The following is a 21,521-nucleotide window of genomic DNA, read 5'->3' as shown; positions in this document are numbered from 1 at the left end:
ACTGACAGACAAAAGGATAAAGAAGATGTGGTATATATATACAATGGAATATTACTCAGCCATAAGAAGGAACGAAATTGGGTCATTTGTAGAGACGTGGATGGATCTAGAGACTGTCATACAGAGTGAATTAAGTCAGAAAGAGAAAAACAAATATTGTATATTAACACATATATGTGGAACCTAGAAAAATGGTACAGATGAACCGGTTTGCAGGGCAGAAATGGAGACACAGATGTAGAGAACAAACATATGGACACGAAGGGGGGAAAGTGGCGGGTGGGTGATGGTGGTAGGATGAATTGGGAGATTGGATTGACATATATACACTAATATGTATAAAATAGATAAGAACCTGCTGTATAAAAAAATAAAATAAAATTCAAAAATTCAAAAAATAAATAAAAACAAAATAAGCCTTGATTCCCCATTCATATCATCTGAGAGGGTCCCTTTAAAGATGGAGGCTGATGGAAAATGTGAAAATGGCTATCACTTATAGAATATATGACCACCATTATTGTATGTAATTTTTGTTTGTTTTTTGGCTGTCTTTCCTCCCCATCCACCAGCCCCCTTCCCCTCCTTTAACATGAACTAAAGGGCAAAATGGTGTGATGGGAAAAAGAAAAGAAAACTTTTGGTAAAGCTAGTATTTTGATAAGAACCCTAAATACTTCTTTATACATTACTAGTTTTGAAAATAAACTACGAGAATCTTTGGAGAGAAGAATTGGTCAACAGATTATCAAGATCTTTTAAGATGTTCATATTCTAAAGAAATAGAAACATGGTCAAAGATTTCTGCAGATACTGAACACAGTATTACATAAAGTGCTTTAAAAATGGAAATATGGTCAATGTCCAACATTGAAGGAAATACTTAACTGAATCATGGTACATTTAGACAATGTAAGTATATATAGTCATTAAAAAAGATGCTTGTTGAGATTCTGGTTACAGAGGTGTGGGCTATTGAGGTTTGTTAAGTTGGAAAATAAATAGTATACAGAACCATATATATACAGTATAATCTATGTAAAAGTATATTAAAAAATGAAATTTATCTGCAATTTCTTCATTTTTATAAGCATGTATTATATTGATTACATAATAAATAAAACTTTTAAGTAAAAACAAACAAACAAACAAAACAATACGGATCAATGGAACAGAATAGAGAGCCCAGAAATAAATCCACACACCAATGGACAATTAATCTTCTACAAAGGAGGCAAGAATATACAGTGGGGAAAAGACAGTCTCTTCAGCAAGTGGGGTTGGGAATGTTGGACAGCCACATGTAAACCAATGAAGCTAGAACACACCCTCACACCATACACAAAAATAAACTCAAAATGGCTTAAAGACTTAAATATAAGACAAGACACCATAAAACTCCTAGAAGAGAACATAGGCAAAACATTCTCTGACATAAATCGTAGCAATGTTTCCTTTGGTCAGTCTCCCAAGGCAACAGAAATAAAAGCAAATATAAACAAATGGGACCTAATCAAACTTATAAGCTTTTGCACAGCAAAGGAAACCATAAACAAAATGAAAAGACAACCTACAGAATGGGAGAAAATATTGGCAAATGATGCGACTGGCAACAGCTTACTTTCCAAAGTATGCAAACAGCTCATACAACTCAACAACAACAAAAACAAACAACCCAATTGAAAAATGGGCAAAAGACCTAAATAGACATTTCTCCAAAGAAGACATACAGATGGCCAGTAGCCACATGAAAAGATGCTCATCATCCCCAATTATTAGAGAAATGCAAATCAAAACTACAATGAGGTACCATCTCACACCAGTCAGAATGGAAATGGATGTGGAGAAAAGGGAACCCTTTTACACTGTTGGTGGGAATGTAAATTGGTGCAGCCACTGTGGAAAACAGTATGGAGGTTCTTCAAAAAACTAAAAATAGAGTTGCCATATGATCCAGCAATCCCACTCCTGGGCATACACCCAGACAAAGCTATAATTTGAAAAGACACACGCACCCCTGTGTTCACAGCAGTACTATTTACAATAGCCAAGACATGGATACACCCTAAATGTCCACTGACGGAGAAAGATGTGGTATACACACACACACACACACACACACACACACACAGACACACACACACAATGGAATATTACTCAGCCATAAAAAAGAATGAAATAATGCCATTTGCAGCAACAGGGATGGACCTTTTAAGTGAAGTAAGTCAGAAAGACAAATACTGTATGATATCACTTACATGTGGAGTCTAAAATATGACACAAATGAACATATCTTTGAAACAAAAACAGACTCACAGATATAGAGAACAGACTTGTGTTTGCCAAGGCGGAGGCAGGGTGGGGGAGGGAAGGATCAGGAGTCGGGGGTTAGCAGATGCAAACTATTACATTTAGAATGGATAAACAACAAGGTCCTACCATATAGCACAGAGAACTATATTTGATATCCTGTGATAAACCATAATGGAAAAGAATATGAAAAAGAATATATATATATGTATAACTGAGTCACTTTGCTGTACAGCAGAAATTAACACAACACTGTAAATCAACTGTACTCCAATAAAATTAAAAAAAAAAAAAACCAATATGGGTTGGGGGTTGGGGGCAGGGGGTATGGGACTGGAGGGCAGCCCTGGAAGGGTTAAATGGGTATTTAATCCTCATGAATTTGTCTGCCTTGGCCCAGGATTGAAGGGCTTTATACCTATACCCTGTGTGTACAAGAATCAGATTTATACTACTTCCCCCTTCTTATTACAAATGAATGCTATAAAACAAACCATATATATATATATACGTATATATCCCCACTAAGGAGAAAATGGGAGGGAGGATACAAATAAGGGTGGGTAAAGGTCTATTTTATCAACTGAATGGCAGGCATATGAGTATTCTTTATACCAGCTATTCTTCAAAACATAGACTGGGAATGTAGACTCTTTCAAAGGGTCTGTGAGGTCAAAGCTATTTCTGTAAGACTAAGACGTGATTTGCCTTTTGAATTCTCGTCCTTATGAGAGTGTACAACAGTTTTCCATAGATATGTAACATGGGATTATTGAGACTAAATGCAAAAGAAGCTATAAGAATCTACCTGTCTTCTATTAAGTCAGACATTAAGAGATTTGCAAAAATCTCTTACAATGCCATGCTTGTAAGTAATATTTTGTGTTTGGGAAAAATTATTTTCATAATTATGTTACTTATCATAACATGTAATTAGCTGTTATTTTTAAATGAATATTTTTATATTTCTCAATTCTAATTTCTAATACAGTAAATATAGATAGATAAGACCCACATAAACAAAAGCTCTTAGGGGTCTTCAGTATTTTTAAAAAATATAAAAGAGCCTTGATGCCCCAAAGCTTGAGAACCACTTTAAAACTTAAACTTGCTATGTGCATATACATACATACACACACAGCTCTTACGTATGAGATATTTCATATTTAGAAAGGTTAAAAAAAAATCATAGTTTAGTGAAGACGTAAAAAGAACCCTTCAGCACCACCACCAAGTGGTGCTATACATGGTAAAAGCGTGTTACACTGATATATCTACACACAGATATGACTTACCGATACTCAGCCTGTGAAACACAATCATAAAGTTCCTGGGCAGTAAATTTGACATTTTTATTTACCTGAAAAGAACCAAGATATAGCTATTTAAAATGCATATTAAGTCAAATGAGTGGAGAGAGCACAATTAGAATGGCCCATATTCTGAGGGAGCAGAATGTCAAGTTTCTAGTTTTTGCATAAAAAGGACTAAATAATAACAATTAGAAGATCAGTGACCATAATACTAACACTGAACTATGTGTAAAAATATTAGTCCTATTGTTACAACTTAATCTGTTCACAGAACCAGAAGAAGTGAGATGGTCCTGGGGTTAGTGGGAATGTCAACAAAGCAGATGATCATTTTATACATCAAACGGACAGAAAAAAATGTGTAGTACATGAAACACTAAATTCTACCAATACTGGCTCTTATCAACAGATTCATGCAAAAATTAGCCTAGCCCTAATGTACTTATTCAATATTTATTTTCTGGGAAAAGTAAATAAATTGTTAAAAAAATTTTTTTAACAGCTGTACTTAAAAGACTAGATTTGGTGTCCCATAGGTAGAGTACTGTAAGCAGAATCAGCCAGCTCTTGTTTATTTCATGAACAATAGAAATAACTCAAGCTGAAAGAAAAAGTTAAATATTCAACTCTAACAATATTTGAATACTATGATTGACCCTTCTGAAAGCTATTACTGAATAACTTTCATTTAAACACTAAGGTTATAAACTGTGTGGAAAGATCTACCTGTTTAGGAAAAAGTCTGATTTACAGACATTTTCTAAAGAAATGTGTTTTTCAGACTACTGAGGTCTAAGTATTTAAACTAATATGTTTAAGTTTATAAATATTATAATTCAGAGACAATTTACAACACTATAAATATAAAAGTCCTTCATCATACAAAAACTTGTTGTGGCACACATGTGGAGAACACACTGAAGGAATTCTGTATTTCTTGCGACTTACCACTGATTTAGACAGTATTCTACTTAAGTTGCAAGGAAGAATCTGGAAATTTGTAGAAGGAAATTCTTATTATAAGATTACTCAAGATATAACCTAGTATCTAAGTTTTTAGAAATTCTGTATTAGTGAAGGGAAACTAAATGAGACTATCTTCTATTCAATTTACTTTTAAAAATACTCAAGCTATTATTAGCCGTATGCAGTTTTTTGATGAGGAAAAATGTTCCTACCCAGATTTAATTAACACTACTTTAAAGATTTATATCATGAAAGTCTTCTATAGATTTTAGGGTTTTGCTTATTTGCAAAAGTTCTGTGAGCTTCCTCAGTATTTTCATAAGGTCACCGTATTTGTATAGAAAATGTTCCATTCACTGAAGGTTAAAAACACATAGTTTTTAAATATAACATTTGAAATGTATATAATCCTAAATTTTCACTTAAAATTAGGATTATATATTTATATACAATTTAATGTTATTTAATTATACATAATATTTACTATATTTAATGATTTATGAAATTGGTGTATAATTGATCATGATTAATTTTTTAAGTACTTTATAATTTTTATTAAAAGAATCTTCCAAAAATGTTCTAACATATACATTTAGAGTTAACTTATCGACCAGTCCAATTTCTATTTCTTTACATGTTCTGCCCTGGTCTCAAGGGCCTTTGATATTTTCACTATTGCCCCAACATGCTAGGACCTATAATGTATCCAAACTTAGGCCAGCAAATTTCAACAATCAACACTGCAGATCTTTGATCAGAAGATGAATGGAATAATCTATTCTCTATCAACTGCTGAGAAAAATCAGCTGAAGAACTGATTTTGAACCTGATATAATATGAATACAAAATAGTTTTTGAAGCCATTAGTAGATTTTTAGCAAAAAGTATCTAGATTTATCTTTACTTTAAAAAACAATCATCCACGTATATTTAGACACTTATCCCAGAACGAGGCTGAGTGTGTGATGTGGCTCCAGGTTACAGCAGATGACTTATAAAGTAGGCAGTTAATCTACTACTAATAAAGGAAAACTGAAACACAAATTCATGACATGCATCACAGGTTCTAGCCTGAAATATACCATTTCATTCTATTCATTAATTTTGATACAAGACATTTTAAATTACTCATATTGGGACATTTTAAATTACACTATTAAATATCATTTAATAATTCCCAGAAAACAAAGAGCTAAAAGATGCCTCCGTCAGTAAACGTTAGAGTTGTGATTGTAAATGGATTATGGAATTGGTGTCGTTAATTCTTAGCTGTACTATTTACAGTGAATGCCAAATATCAGAAATGACTATATTATTTTTAATTCTTAAAAAATCAAGATCAGAAGGCAAAGGTTAAGTATAAAAATAGCCAAACATCTTAAAAATTTTAAATGGTTGTATCACTGTTTATGATGTGAGACAAATATATCCAATGTAGTAACTGGTATTGGGGAGGAAGTTCTGCTAAGAGAAATACTTTCAAAATCTGGGACTAAGATCCACATAGTCTTATAAATAGCAAGTTGGGTATTTTCTCCTAATGCTCTCAGCAACAGAAAGCACTAAATCCAAAGAAGACCTATGTATCAGATTTTTCCAGGATATGTGATTTTAAAATTGTCCCCATTGTTTCCACAAATATATTTTTATTGAATTTGAAATGCAGAAAGTATAATGAAATAATTATTTCACTGAATCATCTCAAAAGAGATGATTTTAAAAGTACATGTAACTTTTAAAAAGTACATGTAAACAACCACTCTTTCCTTAAATAAAATAAGTAATACTTATTGAACACTTACTCTGTGCTTGGTACTGTTTGGAGCACTTTATATATATTAAGTTATTTAGTCTTTAAAGAATAGCTATAATTTATCTACTTATGTTATTCCCATTTTACAGATGAGGCAACTGAGGCAAAGAGAATTAAATAACTCATCTAAGATCTTACAGTTAATAGGCGGCAGAACCAACATTTGAACATGAGTAGTTTGACTTCAGTCTGTATTCTTAGTCACCAGGTTCTTAATGTAAGATGTGGCATAAAAAAGTTAAATAAAGAGCTAACCAGGAATAAAAATGAAGAAATATATTTAAAGAAGTTTGACTCCATAAGAAAAGTGACACCTGAAAATATGTCATATTCCTTTATTTAGAGTATTTTAAAAATTAAACACACACACACTTAAAAAGAAAGAATATATGGGCACATGGGTAAAGAACTTTAGGCAAACAAACTGAAGATCAACAGAATACTTTCCTTGGATCAACAAGGAAAAGAAAAGCATGCAGATTAATTTACAAAATACACTGGAGCCTCACCAGAACTTTAATTCCAGGGTCTATGCTGCTGCTATGGAGGAAACTAAATTATAGCTTTCTTTTTCAGTAATCAGAAGTTCTCAACCAGAGGTGGTTCTTCCTCCCTAGGGGCCATCTGGGTATATGAGTGGGGTGCGGTGGGAAGATATTTTTGCTTGTCACACTGACTGGGGGAGCTACTAGCATTTAGTATCTGAGGAGCAGAGATGTTAAAGCATCCTGCAACGTTCCACACAATGAAGAAATGACCTGTCCAAAATGCCAACAGCACCCCTGATGAGAAAGAATTCTGTGTTGGAGAAAGTGTATTATTATAGGTGTCTACTGTATGTTTTTACTTAGAGAATGAAAAAAAACAAAAAAAACAAAAACTGTCACTGGCAAACTTCTGTGGCATTCAAGAATTTAAAGCAAATATCAATTAAATATCATTTGATTACATTTTAGAACACCTATGTTTGTTTATATTAAAGCTTGATTATAATGGAAATATGATAAACATTTAAAAATATTTCTCCTACCTCATACTTGATTAGGAAGTTATAGAGGGTCTCAACATCTTGATAATTACTATTGGGTGCCAAAATCCTAAAAAATAAAATAAAAACAAAGGAGGGGGAATGAATGATTTAAGAGAAAACAATACCTTGAACTTTTCTCCCAGCACATATTCATACTGTGAGAGATACCTTATTGTATAAGCTTATTAAAATGCTTACAACCTTTTGGGGGTTTTATTTATCAATTACAGTTATAAAACCATGAGCTCACTTCAACAAATATCAATTATCAATTGATATCAAATATCAAATTATTAAAAGATTTTTGTTTACTTATATTAATATTTACATCATCAGTTAATCAGCAACCATTAGCATTCTAACATGAAATTATAGTTCACATTTTGAGTTACAATGATACAGATTTTTCAAAAGGTAGGTAGAAATGTGAAGTACCTTTACACTCCTTATCTTTTAAGCTGCAGATAAAGCTTAAAGATTTTCCACAAAAATGTGCAACCAATCCAAGTGGATAACATGTAAAAAAAAATCCTAATAAAGATTTTGTGACTAAATTCAAATAACACTGTTTGAACTAACAGTGTAGCAGCTGATGAAAAAGCATTAGTAATCAGACTATGTCAGTTGTTAGAAATAACACTGACTCATAAAAATAACATAAAAACATAAAATGGAAACAAGAAATAAAAAGGAAATGGAAAACCATGTTTCTCCCTCTAGCGGTAAAGTATTAATTCATTTTCTTATACTAAGTATTTTTAAAATTCTTTCAAGATGAATTTTTTTTCTCTTGAAAAAAGGGAAAGAAAAGGGAAGCAGCCCTTTCATTATGGTAAAGTGGTTAAGAGCAATGTCTGCCTGGGTTCTGTGCTCTTGAGTGAGTTCTGTGCGACTTATTTTCCTTATCTGCTACATGAGGATGGTGATAGTCTTTACTTCATAGGATTACAGTGACAATTAAGTTACTGTAAAGTCTTTATAACAGTGTCTGATATACAGCAAGTACTATACATATGTATATATAAAATAGTAACAATAACAACTATTACCATCTAATGCCTAATAGTTTCAAGCCACAGAATAAGTTCATGATGATTTAACTAATGAAAAATCAATCCACCCCAATTAATTCTTAAATTCCAAGTGCCTTTTAATTACAACAGTGTCTCTAGGTTCTCACATCCTTGCCAATGCTTGATGCTGTCAGATATTAGAGTTAACTGATCTCAATAAACTTAATTAGATCTTTAAACAAGTTGGCCCTCATCAGACTTGTGGGATAGCTTTTATAGATAATTTCTCAGGATATAGTCAAATTTTTTAATGGGTCATACTCTTCTGGAGGAGACACATACAGAATATCTTTAAGAACATACAAATATCTGCCTATGGGTCTTCCCTGGAGGTCCAGTGGTTAAGACTCTGTGCTCCCAATGCAAGGGGCACGGGTTTGATCCCTGGTTGGGGAGCTAAGATCCCACATGCCTCACGGTGCAGCCAAAAAAAAACAAAGAAAAAAAAAATCTGCCTAAAAATGTTTCATAGAAAAAATTATTATCCCAACAAGTAATTTTAAGACACAATCCTCAATACCGAAAAAAAGAAAGAAAAACCAAGAGGATAAATACATTGGAGAGGGTCCTAATTTGTTTTCAAATATGAGAACAAAGCTATATAGATAAGCTAAACCAATCTTCTAGAAAAACAATGGAAAAAGTGTGTTCCAACTTTGTAACCTAGTGTAAACAAACTATAAGCAATGTAGAATAATTTACACCCATTCTTTTTTATAGCATTGGAAATAATCCAAACTGTCCATAAAGAGGGTAAAAAAAATAGATAAAACAAGATGTTTTATAAGAGAGCCTTATAAATTTCAAGCAAAGTATGCTCTTTGCCAGAGAATAAAGTTAACATTTCTCTGTCCTGAAATACTTTGCAGAAAAACTAGTTTTAGTAAAATAGTCATTTATCTATAGCAACAAGTCATAGCCATAGTATGAAATAAAGAAAACAATTACATCATCCTAGTTTTCCAATTAGCAAAAATTGAAAAAATTTTAAACTCCCAGCATGGTTTTATTTTTTTAACAGTCTTACTGAGGTACAGTTTACATACATAAAATTCACTCATTTTAACAATTCAATGATTTTTATAAATAAACATACTGAGATGTACAATGATGTACATTGTACAAACTTAAATACTTGATTATTTGACAAAATTATCACAGAATTATATTCTAATGAAAAAAGGCTTATTGGGATGTCAGCATCATTCACAAATATATTACTATTATAATGAGAATAAAATTGTACATGTTATTTTTTAAAACAAGGATACACATTATAGGATTTGTTATAAAATTTGCTACTTTTTTTTTTTTTTTTTTTTTTTTGGCGGTACGCAGGCCTCTCACTGTTGTGGCCTCTCCCGTTGCGGAGCACAGGCTCCGGACGCGCAGGCTCAGCGGCCATGGCTGACGGGTCCAGCCACTCCGCGGCATGTGGGATCTTCCCGGACCGGGGCACGAACCCGTGTCCCCTGCATTGGCAGGCGGACTCTCAACCACTGCGCCACCAGGGAAGACCCTAAAATTTGCTACTCTTAAAAATGTTTTGATTCACTGTACAGCAGAAACACAGCACTGTAAAACAACTATACCCCAATTTAAAAAAAAAAATGTTTTGAGGTAAATTGAACCCCAAAGAGACTAGACAATATTTATTAAAATACACTCAATTTAGGGTTGAATTTACACTTCATTATGTCCAATGAACTTTGAGTTTATGAGAATGGAATTTGGCCTGGTATAAACAAAAACTGCCAACTTTTACTAACTAGAAGTACGGCTTGTTGAAAATACACAAAAAATGAAATGGAGAAAAATGGTTTATGGACTTTCATGCCTTAGTAATTCCCCACACAAAAATTCTTGAGAGGTCAGCCTTCTCTACAGCATTCTCATTCTTTTTAAAATACCAGCACAAAGACAAAAGACTCTTAGAATCAAAGTCCTAAAATTACCCTTCAATGGCAACTTTTAAAAAGAATAATAGAAAGAATTAGCCCTTAGAGAAAATGGCCATTTTTTAGTTTATAAATATATCCACATCTGTTTTTCAAGAGAAATTCAAAACAATCAATAAGTATATATCAAATGCATACTATTTTCTCAAATGTATATGATACTAAGAGCTATGGAATATAAAAGAAAATTAAAAGACATGGTTGCCTATCTTCAAGTTGTTATAATCTTGAAATTTCACTTTAGAATTTTGGAATCAGAATTAGGAAATAGACTGAAGTAGGATTTAATCTGCAGCTCGCAGATTATTTACAAACCAAGTTGATCAAATTACCTACTTTTCTGTACCCCAGCTCCTCACCTGTGAAATGAGGAGAAAGTAGTATTTACTGAATAAGGTTATTATATGAAGTAAATAAAATAATGTATCTAAAATACCAAAATGTTTATTAGCACAATGCCTGGCACATGTCAATAAATATTAGGTGCTATGAAAACCAGTTTTCAGATGTAGAAACCAAGGCTCAAGGTTGTAAAAAACTTGCCCAAGATTACAGAGTGGCGGTAGGTACCTAAATCTCTATTTGTTTGATTCTGGAGTCCATGCTTTTTCCACTAATAAAAAAGGATAACCCTCACATTTTCTTGCCTTAAATGATTTTATGAAATCAAATGAAATAAAGTTCTTTAAAATCTTTTAAGAATTTCATATGTAAGCAAAAAAAACCTCTTTAATTTGCCTTGTATCAAATGCTTCTGGCAAACTATTCTCTGTATGTTCAAACACTAAATCTTTGTAGTTATTATATCTTTTTCAAAACCACAAAGGAAGTCAGTAGCAGAACCAACAAGTCCTGACTCTTAACCACATAAGCACTTTGAGTTTTCTATTTATTTACAGGCAATTAACATTAAGTAAGCAACATGTTAATCTGAGTTAAACAAATTTCATTTCCATCTCATCAATATTAGATAAATATCAATGTATCTCATCAAGAAAAAAAGACTATGCTACTCAAAAATTTTAAAAAGAAACGAAAGTTAATATAATCTGACTAAAACTAAAAAATCAAATAATGCATTAAAACGGACTACTTTTTAAATAAGGATTTTAAAAATTCAAATAAAACTTTTCTCCTATATAGGAGAAATAAAGCATCAGACTCAGGAGTGGGGAAATAAGTCTAGAATATTCAAGTTTAATATCTAATTCTAGAAATTCAAAAGAAGAGAGCATATTCTTGGATATTTATAAATCTTAACTTAAAACACACAGAACTGAATAAATTATGTTCCCTGCTGGCAAGGCAGTTTCACATTAATATAATATTTTAAATAGTATTTCATGTTTGAAGAAAATTAAAAATAAGTTTAAAAACTAATTATATGACTTATTTTACTTAGCATACTGTCCTCAGGGTTCATCCATGTTGTAGCATATGTCAGAATTTCCTTCCTTTTTAAGGCTGAATAATATTCCATTGTTATCCATATACCGCATTTTGCTTATCTATTCATCTGTTGACAGACACTTGAGTTACCTTCATGTTTTACTTACTGTGAATAATGCTGCTATGAACACAGGTATGTAAATATCTCTTTGACACTATAATTGCAGAACCAGCCCAAACTGGCCCTGTCCTATATCTAACAAGATACTGACTTGTTTTTCAGAGACAACAAAACAAAACCACAAGTCATGCAGCCGAAGCACACGCAGAAGAGAAAACTTTGACCTCAAATAACACCCGGAACCAAAGTTTCTCCCCTCCACAGAACCAAAGGACCGGATGTGACCAGAACCCTTTCAGAAGTGAAGGGTCCATTGTTCAGGAAGATCCAGTGCTGAAGCCCCTTTACCTAACCTTACCATAAATGGCCAAGTTCCAAAGCCCTCCAATGGAAACCTGCCCCACCAGGGCTCAAACCAACCCTCTTCCCCTAACTCATGAAAGTTTGACCAAACCCCAGATTGATGAGACAGATTTGAGAGCCGTGCCTCCTTGTTTCCTTGCCGGTCAACCTCACAATAAAGTCTTTCCTTTTCTCAAAAGCTGGTGTCATAGTACTGGCTTGTATGTGAATCGGGCAGCAAGTCCTTTGCACAGTAACAAGACCTTATTTTCAATTTTTTGTGTATATACCTGGAGCAGTCAAAATTATAGATAGGCAGAATGGTGGCTACCAGGGGCTGAGGAGGAAGTGGAAATGAGGAGTTACTATTTAATGGGAATAGAGTTTCAGTTATACAAGATGAAAAGAGTTATGGATATGGATGGTGGTGACAGTTGCACAACATTATGAATGTATTTAATACCCCATTAATACATTTTTAAGAACACTTAAAAATGGTAACAACGGTAAATTTATTTTACATGTATTTTACTACAATAAAGAAGTTAGATTAAAAATATGTAATTAGGGCTTCCCTGGTGGCACAGTGGTTAAGAATCTTCCTGCCAAGGCAGGGGACACGGGTTCGAGCCCTGGTCCGGGAAGATCCCACATGCCGTGGAGCAGCTAAGCCCATGCACCACAACTACTGAGCCTGTGCTCTGGAGCCCACAAGCCACAACTACTGAAGCCCGTGTGCGTAGAGCCTGTGCTCTGCAACAAGAGAAACCACCGCAATGTGAAGCCCGCGCGCTGCAACGAAGAGTAGCCCCCACGCGCCGCAACCAGAGAAAGCCCACATGCAGCAACGAAGACCCAACGCAGCCAAAAATAAAATAAATGAAATAAATTTATTTAAAAAAATACATAATTACATGAAGTAAAAATGTTTGTTTACAACATTATTTTAAAAACTCATTGTACATTCTCCAAAGCTAAGAACTGACTCAGAGCTTAAATTTTACTATGAATCAACTATTACATCTTTATTGAGGACAATATTTACTCAGCATCTACCAAGTGCCAGCGATGGAACAAATGCTGTCTCCTTTAATTTCTACAATTTAATAAAGCAATTATTATAAACTCCATTTTATAGATCAGGAAACAAATACAAAAAAAGGTTAACAAAAAAAGGTTAACATATCTAGGTGACAGAGTTAGTAAATGGATGGAACTAGGACTCAACTTCAGATCATTCTGACCCTAGAGTTCTGTCCTTTTTCTTCTTCTTTTTTTTAAAAATAGTAGTTTGTATCTGCTGCCCCCAAACTCCTAACTTATCCCTCCCCCACCCCTTTTCCCCTTTAATAACCATAAGTTTGTTTTTTATGTCTGTGAGTCTCTTTCTGTTTTGTAAATAAGTTCACTTGTATCATACTTTAGATTCCACATATAAGTGATATCATATGGTATTTGTCTTTCTCTGTCTGACTTACTTCACTTAGTATGATAATCTCTAGCTCCATCCATGTTCCTCTTATTTTAATACAGTGACATGCAAACTGTATTTTGCTGATGATGAATTTAAGTTGTATTACTGATAAACTGGGTGAAAATTTATCAAATTAACAGTAGGATATACTCATCAGGAAAAAGGTATTAGATCTTAGAGTACATTTGGGGGGGTCCTTTATTACAAGTAAAATTAAAATCATATGTTTCCTATAGTTAATTTGGTGAAATCAGCTATGCAAGTGGAAGATATCCATCAGCCCCAGATTTTAAAAGAACACCATATGCAATTAAAAATGGTAAAAAGAAAAAAATAAAGTTAAACAACTAAACAAAATAAATTATTTTTTGTTCCTGTTTTCCCTTTAGAGCAAAGAATTTTGTAGATATATGTATTAAATGTAGGAACTTTGGACTAGTTTGGATACAATTAATAATTAAAATTTGATCTATTCAGAACACTGGAGGTTTTTTTATAAAGTTGGTGGTAGGAACAAGGAGAGTTTATAGGTAATTTTAATGACTACATTTGAAATTTAATTATAAAAGCAAATTCTACAGAAAGAAAATATCATTTAGATTAAGGAAAAGATTATATGGCTTACATGTGTGCTACACATAAACATACATACAATTAAAACATACTGGCAAATACTACAGCTTTCTGTTAATTTTGCACAAAGGTTAAAACACCATATATCCATACACTTTCCACTAATTCTCTTATATGGGTCACCAGCCTCTTCCGCCAATGTATTTTCTACATTGGCATTTAAGCATAATGATATAATGATTATGATCATGGTCTCTGGACTCAGTCTGCTTGATTTCAAATCATAGTTCTACCACTTTCCAGCTGAATGGCATCAGGTATATTACTTTACTTCTCTGCACCTATGTTTCTCATGTATAACATGGACAATAACAGTACTTATCTCCCAGGACTGGTAAGAGGATTAAATGAGTTAATGTATATAACATACTTGGAACAGTTCTTGGCTGAACAAAATGTTAGCTATTATTATTATTCTACCTCTTATCTTAAAAAAACACCCCCAATTATCACTGTAGCTTATCAAATGAGAACTAAATAAATATTTAGTTCAAACAGTTTGGGGACTTGTTATCTCCTTGTAAAGTCTGTGAAGCAGTGAACTTTTATGTGATCCATATGAATGGTGACAATCTTCTCTCTTTAGTCTTGGATGTTGATGTAAACATCAATAAGGGAATTCCAGAAAAATGAAAGGCAGAGAAGATGGCCAATATGTAACCAATAAAATTTTCAATCCCTAATTATTGCAATTAAGGTAAAGGTGGAGCTAAACTCTAACAAAAAAATGATTATTATCAATACAGAACATAATCTATAAAATATGATCTGAACATGGAGAAACACAGGAACTATGCCCTACCCATTGGCTACCAACCAGATGAGAGCATACTGTTTCATATTACCAGGATCCAGGAGCACCCCTAGAAATAAAAGGTGTTACTATGATAATCAGCTGCAGCCATATTACTGAACTTTGCTTAGCTGTGTTGGCCAAACCCAGAAAAAACACGCATATTCCTAGTCTCAGTTTTATCTTTATGTGACTTCATATGAATTATGGGAACTGACATCAGTACTACAATTTATTCCCAGAAAGGTCATGGAAATGAACCTAAAATACTTAGAATTTCTGACTGACGAAAAGACAGCTTGTGGTGGTATCAAAAATCCATCTCACTAATTAGGCTTAGTGTTCACTTAAAAGCCATCTTCAGAAAAATCTTAACTATGTTCACAAAGCAGCATACTCTTACCTTAGCTAATGAGTCTATGATAAGGTGCAATCCAAGCCTCTGTCACATCTTCTGTGATACACTGGTCAAGTACTGGATGGATGGCTCTTCATTCATAACTAAAGAGACATTTTTTAGCAAAGGGATCTGGATTGGTCTAGTGAAGCTAGGTCAGAAGACCCTAGGATCCTATACCATTATTCAGGAAATTCTGAAAAATGCCAACCATCATGTGTCCCAAGAGTTTTATCACAGCACTCCCAGATTCCTCAAATCTAGCACTTATTTTTGTTATTGGGCCTTGGCTACTGTTATGGGCTGAAGTGTGTTCCCCCAAAATTCATATGTCAAAGCCCTAATCCTCAGTACCTCAGAATGTGACCATATTTGGAGATGCCTATAAAGAGATGATTAAGTTAAAATGAGGCCATCAGGATGAGCCCTAATCCAATCTGACTGTCCCTATAAGAGGTGTCCTTATAAGAGGAACTCTGATACACAGAGACACCAGGAATGCACGTGCACAAAAGGATGACTATACGCAGAGGCAGCAAGAGGGCAGCCATCTGCAAGCCAAGGAGAGAGGCCTCAGAGGAAGCTAACCCAGCCAGCACCTTGATCTTGGACTTCAGCCTCCAGAACTGTGAGAAAGCAAATTTCAGTTGTTTATGCCACCCAAGTCTGTGGTATTTCCTTATGGCAGCCCTAGCAAATGAATACAGCTGACATTCCTAAATACTGGGGGCTCAGCTTTGAGGAGCCATGGACCTCAAGGTCAGAAGCAAGATGGACCACTTCCCATAATGTGAGACCATTGTGGAATTCATTGAGTAGTTAGCTGCCAAATAACTACTTTGCTTTGCTTCACAGCATTATGCTTCTTGCTAAAAGATAACCTTACTACTCGAGACGGTGCTGCTGGAGGCCAGCTCCAGGCGTAGTACTAACAATGTACTGAAAGGGGCCAGAAGTATGAAAAACCAACTCATTTCTCTTCTACTTAGTGTTGAGGCCCCTATCGGGCTCAACGATGTCTTCACGATTTAGGTCTTCACAACTAGGTCTTCAGTGAGTCCTATGCCCACTATATGCCAGCTAAATCTGCATAATACTCAATCACAGTTCCTCCTAATACTTTATGAATGTTATTTCCTAGCTGATTAATCACACTTCACTACCAGGTACCTACTATCTTTCCATTGTAACATGGCAAATAAGACCTCTCTAGATCACAAGGAAGGGGCAGAGCCAAGATACGAGCTCATAGTGAAAGAAACAGAAGACTGAGTTATCTTGTGCTCCCACCATTTAGTGCTGTAAGATCTCAATATATCCAGCTGGGGCTGAGACACAATTTTATTACTGCCTTATTATAAGCACACCTCACTATATACATTGATAATAGATCAAAAACATTAGAGAAATGTTCTATTTAGAATAAATCTGAGGAAAAAAAATTTGAAGATAAAAAAACTCTTTTGTAATAAAAATACATTTAACTAATCAACATTGAAAGAGCTTTTAAAATGCATTAGACTTTTTATAAAAAGAAGGCAAACCAAATCAGGAGATACCACCTCACACCCATTAGGATGGCTATTTTTAAAAACACAGACAATAACAGGTATTGATGAGGATGTGGAGAAAATGGAAGCCTAGTGCACTGTTGGTGAGAATGTAAAATGGTATAACTGCTATGGAAAACAGTTTGTGGTTCCTCAAAAAAATTAAAAAATAGAATTACCACATAATCCAGCAGTTCAACTTCTGGGTACGTACCCAAAAGAACTGAAAGCAAGGACTCAAAGAGATATCTGTACATCTTTGTTCACAGCAGCATTACTCATAATGGCCAAGGAGTAGAAGCAACCTAAGTGTCCACCAACAGATGAATGGATAAACAAAATGTGGCATATACGTGGAACATTACTGAGCTTTTAAAAGGAAATTCTGGCTACAACAGGCTATAACATGGATGAGCTTTGAAAACATTGTATTAAGTGAAATAAGCCTGTCACAAAAGGACAAATGCTGTATAAGTCCATTTATAAGAAGGCAAATCCTAGCAGAAAGGCCTTTTTGAGGAACCAGAAGACTTTAGAATTACTGCAGTGAAGGGGTCAAGAATAACTTCATGTATCGTTATTACAAAATCACTGTCTTTGCTGTAACTCTGATGTTTATTATGAATGGTTTTATCTTTTCATATATTGATATTATCTAAGAAACATTTACACTGACTTGACTGTTTTCCCAAGGAAATCTGGAACACAGTCTCTTCCCCTGGCCCCATGACCTCCCGCAGTTTCACGACGTCCTCCTGCTGCCCCGCTCGGCCTACTGATGTTTAACATCTGCCCCCACACTCTCATGAAACTGCCACCAACAAATCCATCAATGACTTCTATGTTGCTCAATCTAAGAGACAGCGTTTTTTTCTGGCCTCTCAGTAGTAACAAGACACTGTTAAAGATTCCTTCTCTTTTGGAACTCCTTCCTTCCTTGATTTTTTTTTTTTTTTTTTAACTTGGCCGAATCACGAGACTTGGTAGGATCTTAGTTCCCTAAGCGGGGATGGAACCCAGGCCCCGGCAGTGGCAGTGCCAAGTCCTAACCACTGGGCCGCCAGGGAATTTCCAGATATTTGTGTTGCCAGCCTCTGGAACTTTTCAGTCTATCTTTCTGATAATTCAACTTCAGTCTGCTTTTACAGATCTGTAATAATAAATTGGGCTAATCCACCCTTGCTACATAGGTATGGCCAATTTAAAAAGGCACGAGCACTCCAGCACTGTTCAAACAAGAATGTTTTGGATCTTTTCATCCTGTTTCCTCCCTTGTCCTTTGTTCTCTATTCATTTCCAATGTGTTCCAGGCTTCTTTCTTATGCGTTTTTACCTCAAATTTCTAGCATCACATTTGCCCCTTGGGCTTAAGGATAGTTTCACATATCTTTATTATCCCTCTGGTACTACCTAAGATACCATGTGCACTCTTCCTCTAAAATAAATAACTATTGTTTTCCTTTCTCTTCTCAATCTTAGAAATACTGTTTCCAATCCAACTATGCATCGTAAATTCTAAGGCATTTCTAAAATACGTATCTAATCCATTACAAAGTAAAAAATGTAAGCAAATGACACATTTAAAAGTGCATCAAAACAACAGATTTACCTGTTTTTTTCTATGAATAACTGTGTTGGTACATGGATGCTAACTTAATCTTGACCTAGTCTGACCATTCCACAGGATGGAATTTTTTATTCCAGCTTTAAGACAGGTCTTAACCACTCTTCCAAACTGCATGGGGCTGACTGTCAGCAATATCACCCAGATACAGTTTTCTTTCCTGCTTTTGTTACCCCAGTTGTTTCATTTGTTAACATCTGTCTCTAGAGACAAGACCATCTACCAATGGAAATGTTTTTTGGGATATTCATTTCAACCAAGGTCACTGGACTCACTCTCCTCCCAGAAAAATGAAAGGTGGAAAAGACAAATTTGGAAAAACAAAGAAGGAAAATTTCCTTCTAAGGCAAAGATATTTTGTATATTTTTGATCAGTCATTTAATATTCTTTTAAATTAAACTTAGAAGTTTCCTAAAGTTCTATGAAACCAACTAAAAAATACCTCTGGAATATAACTAACTTCAAAGTAATTTTTTCAGTCAGAAAGTTTAGTGTATTTAAAAAGTGAGCCCTCTAGAATCAGACCAATTTCAATAAGTCATTCTGCCAAGTATAAACTGTGTGACCTTGGGGAATGATACAATCCCTGTGATCCTACTTCCCCATGTGTAAAATGGGTGTGTAGTGAAAGCCTGCCCCCCACAGGCTTAAAAAACCCTTCCTGAAACCATGCCCCATAGGTTTAATAGAAACTGGTGACTAACAACAGCTTGTTAAAAACCCCTCTGCTCATAAGACAACAAAACTGGCTGAAACTGTGTGGAACCAATGCGGCCAATCAGAGTCTGCGCAGAAGAGACTTGCTTGTCCAGGGGATGACCTTTCCACGTCAGAGGGTCAAAAACTCTATCTTCAGAGCATGCTAACACTGCCATTTTCTGAACATGCATCCCATGAAGAAGCATGTAATTCAGATACGGCTGAGCAAAGCAGCAATTACCGCACCTTTTTCCTACCTCCAGTCACCTTCCCCTGCACTTCTGACCACCCTATACACTTTGCCCATAAATATCCCAAGCCCCCCGGCCTTCAGGGAGGTGGATCTGAAATCTGTTCTCCCGTCTCCTCACTTGGCTGCCTCGTGAATAAACTCTTTCTCTGTTGCAAACCTTGACATCTCAGCATTTGGCTCGTTATGAGAAAGGCAAATGAGCCTGGTTCGGTAACAATAGCATCTCTTGAGAGGGTTACTGTATGAATTAAATAAGATCACATAGGTAAAGAGCTTTACCTATGTACAGTGACTGGGACATACTAACTACCTAATAAATGTTACTTATTTATTCATTTATTACTATTATCAAATAGTACTGGGTTCAAAGCAACATGCAAGATATCTCGGGAATACCAAGGATATAAGATATTGATCCTGCCTCATGGAGTTCACAATTTAGGAGCAGAGATAAAATGTCTGCAAATAATTATAATGGGAGGCAACATGTGCTAAGAACCTTAAGGGTTCAATACAAACAAACTGTAAAGTCTGTTTGTAGTAGGTGGCTTCTGAACTGGGATTGGACAAATGGATAAAACTTTGAAAAATACATGTAGATTAAGAGGTCAGTCCAAGCTCTGAGAAGATATTGTGTCAAGGTTCAGAATTAAGAAAACCTAAGGCCTGCCTTGAAAACCACACAAAAATTAATTTGGCTTAACTACAAAGTAGTCTAGAGGACTATAAGACTAAAAAGGTATGTTAGGACCAAGCAGTCAAAAGCCTTGTCTGACAAATTGGAAAGGTTGTATTTGAACCAGAGGGGAATAAGAGAAAATAAATGTTTTTGAACAAAGGAAAAAAATGAAACCATTAAAATATGATTTAAGGAGTTTAAGGAACTGTCAAAGGAGACTAAAGACAAGGAGACCTATTAGAAGATGATCACAATAGTCCAGGCATTAAGGGGTTAATGCTGGAACCAGAAGTTCTGCTAACAGTAGGAAAAAAGGATACAATTATGGAAAAGTAGTAAAGGGATTATTAATAGGATCAGTTATAGAATACACAGTAATCTAAGGTAAGGCTGCATCTGAACAAGAACAGTGTAAGAATGATCCTATAGTTAGTCCACACAGAGAGTATGGTTTCCAAAGAGAGTAAACCTCCACAATTTAGAACCAAGGCAAAAAAATATTTTTTTTCTGAAATATAAATCAGTAAGAATAATAACAAAACAACAGCAATAGTAATAATTTATATACTATTTGTCAGGTACTGTTCTAAATTGTCCTAAGTCCTTTACATATAGTAAGCCACTTCCACATTAATCCTGTGAGAAGATACTTTTACTTCTCCATTTTTGAGAAAATGGAGGACAAAGGTTTTAAGTAACTTGCTCCAGGTCAAAAACCTAGGAAGTAATACAGCAGTGATATGAACCCAGGGAAGATGGCTCTATGACCACTTTCCTACCCAGTATACAAAATGCCTCTAGATATGTAACACATGAGATTAATACCAACCCTAAGAGATGGTGTGCAAACATGCTGCTGATAGACCTTAGTCATCAGCCAATTCTAATCAAAGTCATCAAGATAGCACCTTAGGGAAATAGGAATGTAATTTAAGCAATGTAAATAACACTGAAATCTGACCAGTTATGTTTTGACATTTTCAGATAACTATTAGTTGACATAATGGACAAAAAGTAGTAGTTTGCACAGAGCTTAGAAAAGGGGATTAAAGAAAAAGAATATCCCAGTATAGGGGAAAGGCTGACCTGACTATTTGGCAAAT

The 21,521-nt window shown here is 34.7% G+C and overlaps 1 protein-coding gene across 10 annotated transcripts in view; it reads right to left on the bottom strand.

Moving 5' to 3' along the window:
* The window catches only part of SWT1 (SWT1 RNA endoribonuclease homolog), a 93,788-nt gene that overhangs the window by 12,926 nt on the left and 59,341 nt on the right, over positions 1-21,521 (bottom strand). For all 10 annotated transcript variants that reach the window (XR_003679385.2, XR_003679386.2, XM_028488440.2 and 7 more), the window contains 2 exons: positions 7,433-7,499; positions 3,606-3,670 (listed from right to left, as the gene is read on the bottom strand). Coding sequence is in view for 8 of the 10 variants with exons in the window: in XM_028488440.2 (XP_028344241.1) it covers positions 3,606-3,670; positions 7,433-7,499 (132 nt within the window). In the remaining 2 variants the exon portion in view is untranslated. The remainder of the gene's footprint in view (positions 1-3,605; positions 3,671-7,432; positions 7,500-21,521) is intronic.

The sequence above is a fragment of the Physeter macrocephalus genome, chromosome 4, assembly GCF_002837175.3.
Source record: "Physeter macrocephalus isolate SW-GA chromosome 4, ASM283717v5, whole genome shotgun sequence".
Taxonomy (NCBI): Eukaryota; Metazoa; Chordata; class Mammalia; order Artiodactyla; family Physeteridae; genus Physeter; species Physeter macrocephalus.
Note: the sequence above shows the minus strand (reverse complement) of the source record. Positions and strands in the feature narration are given on the sequence as shown.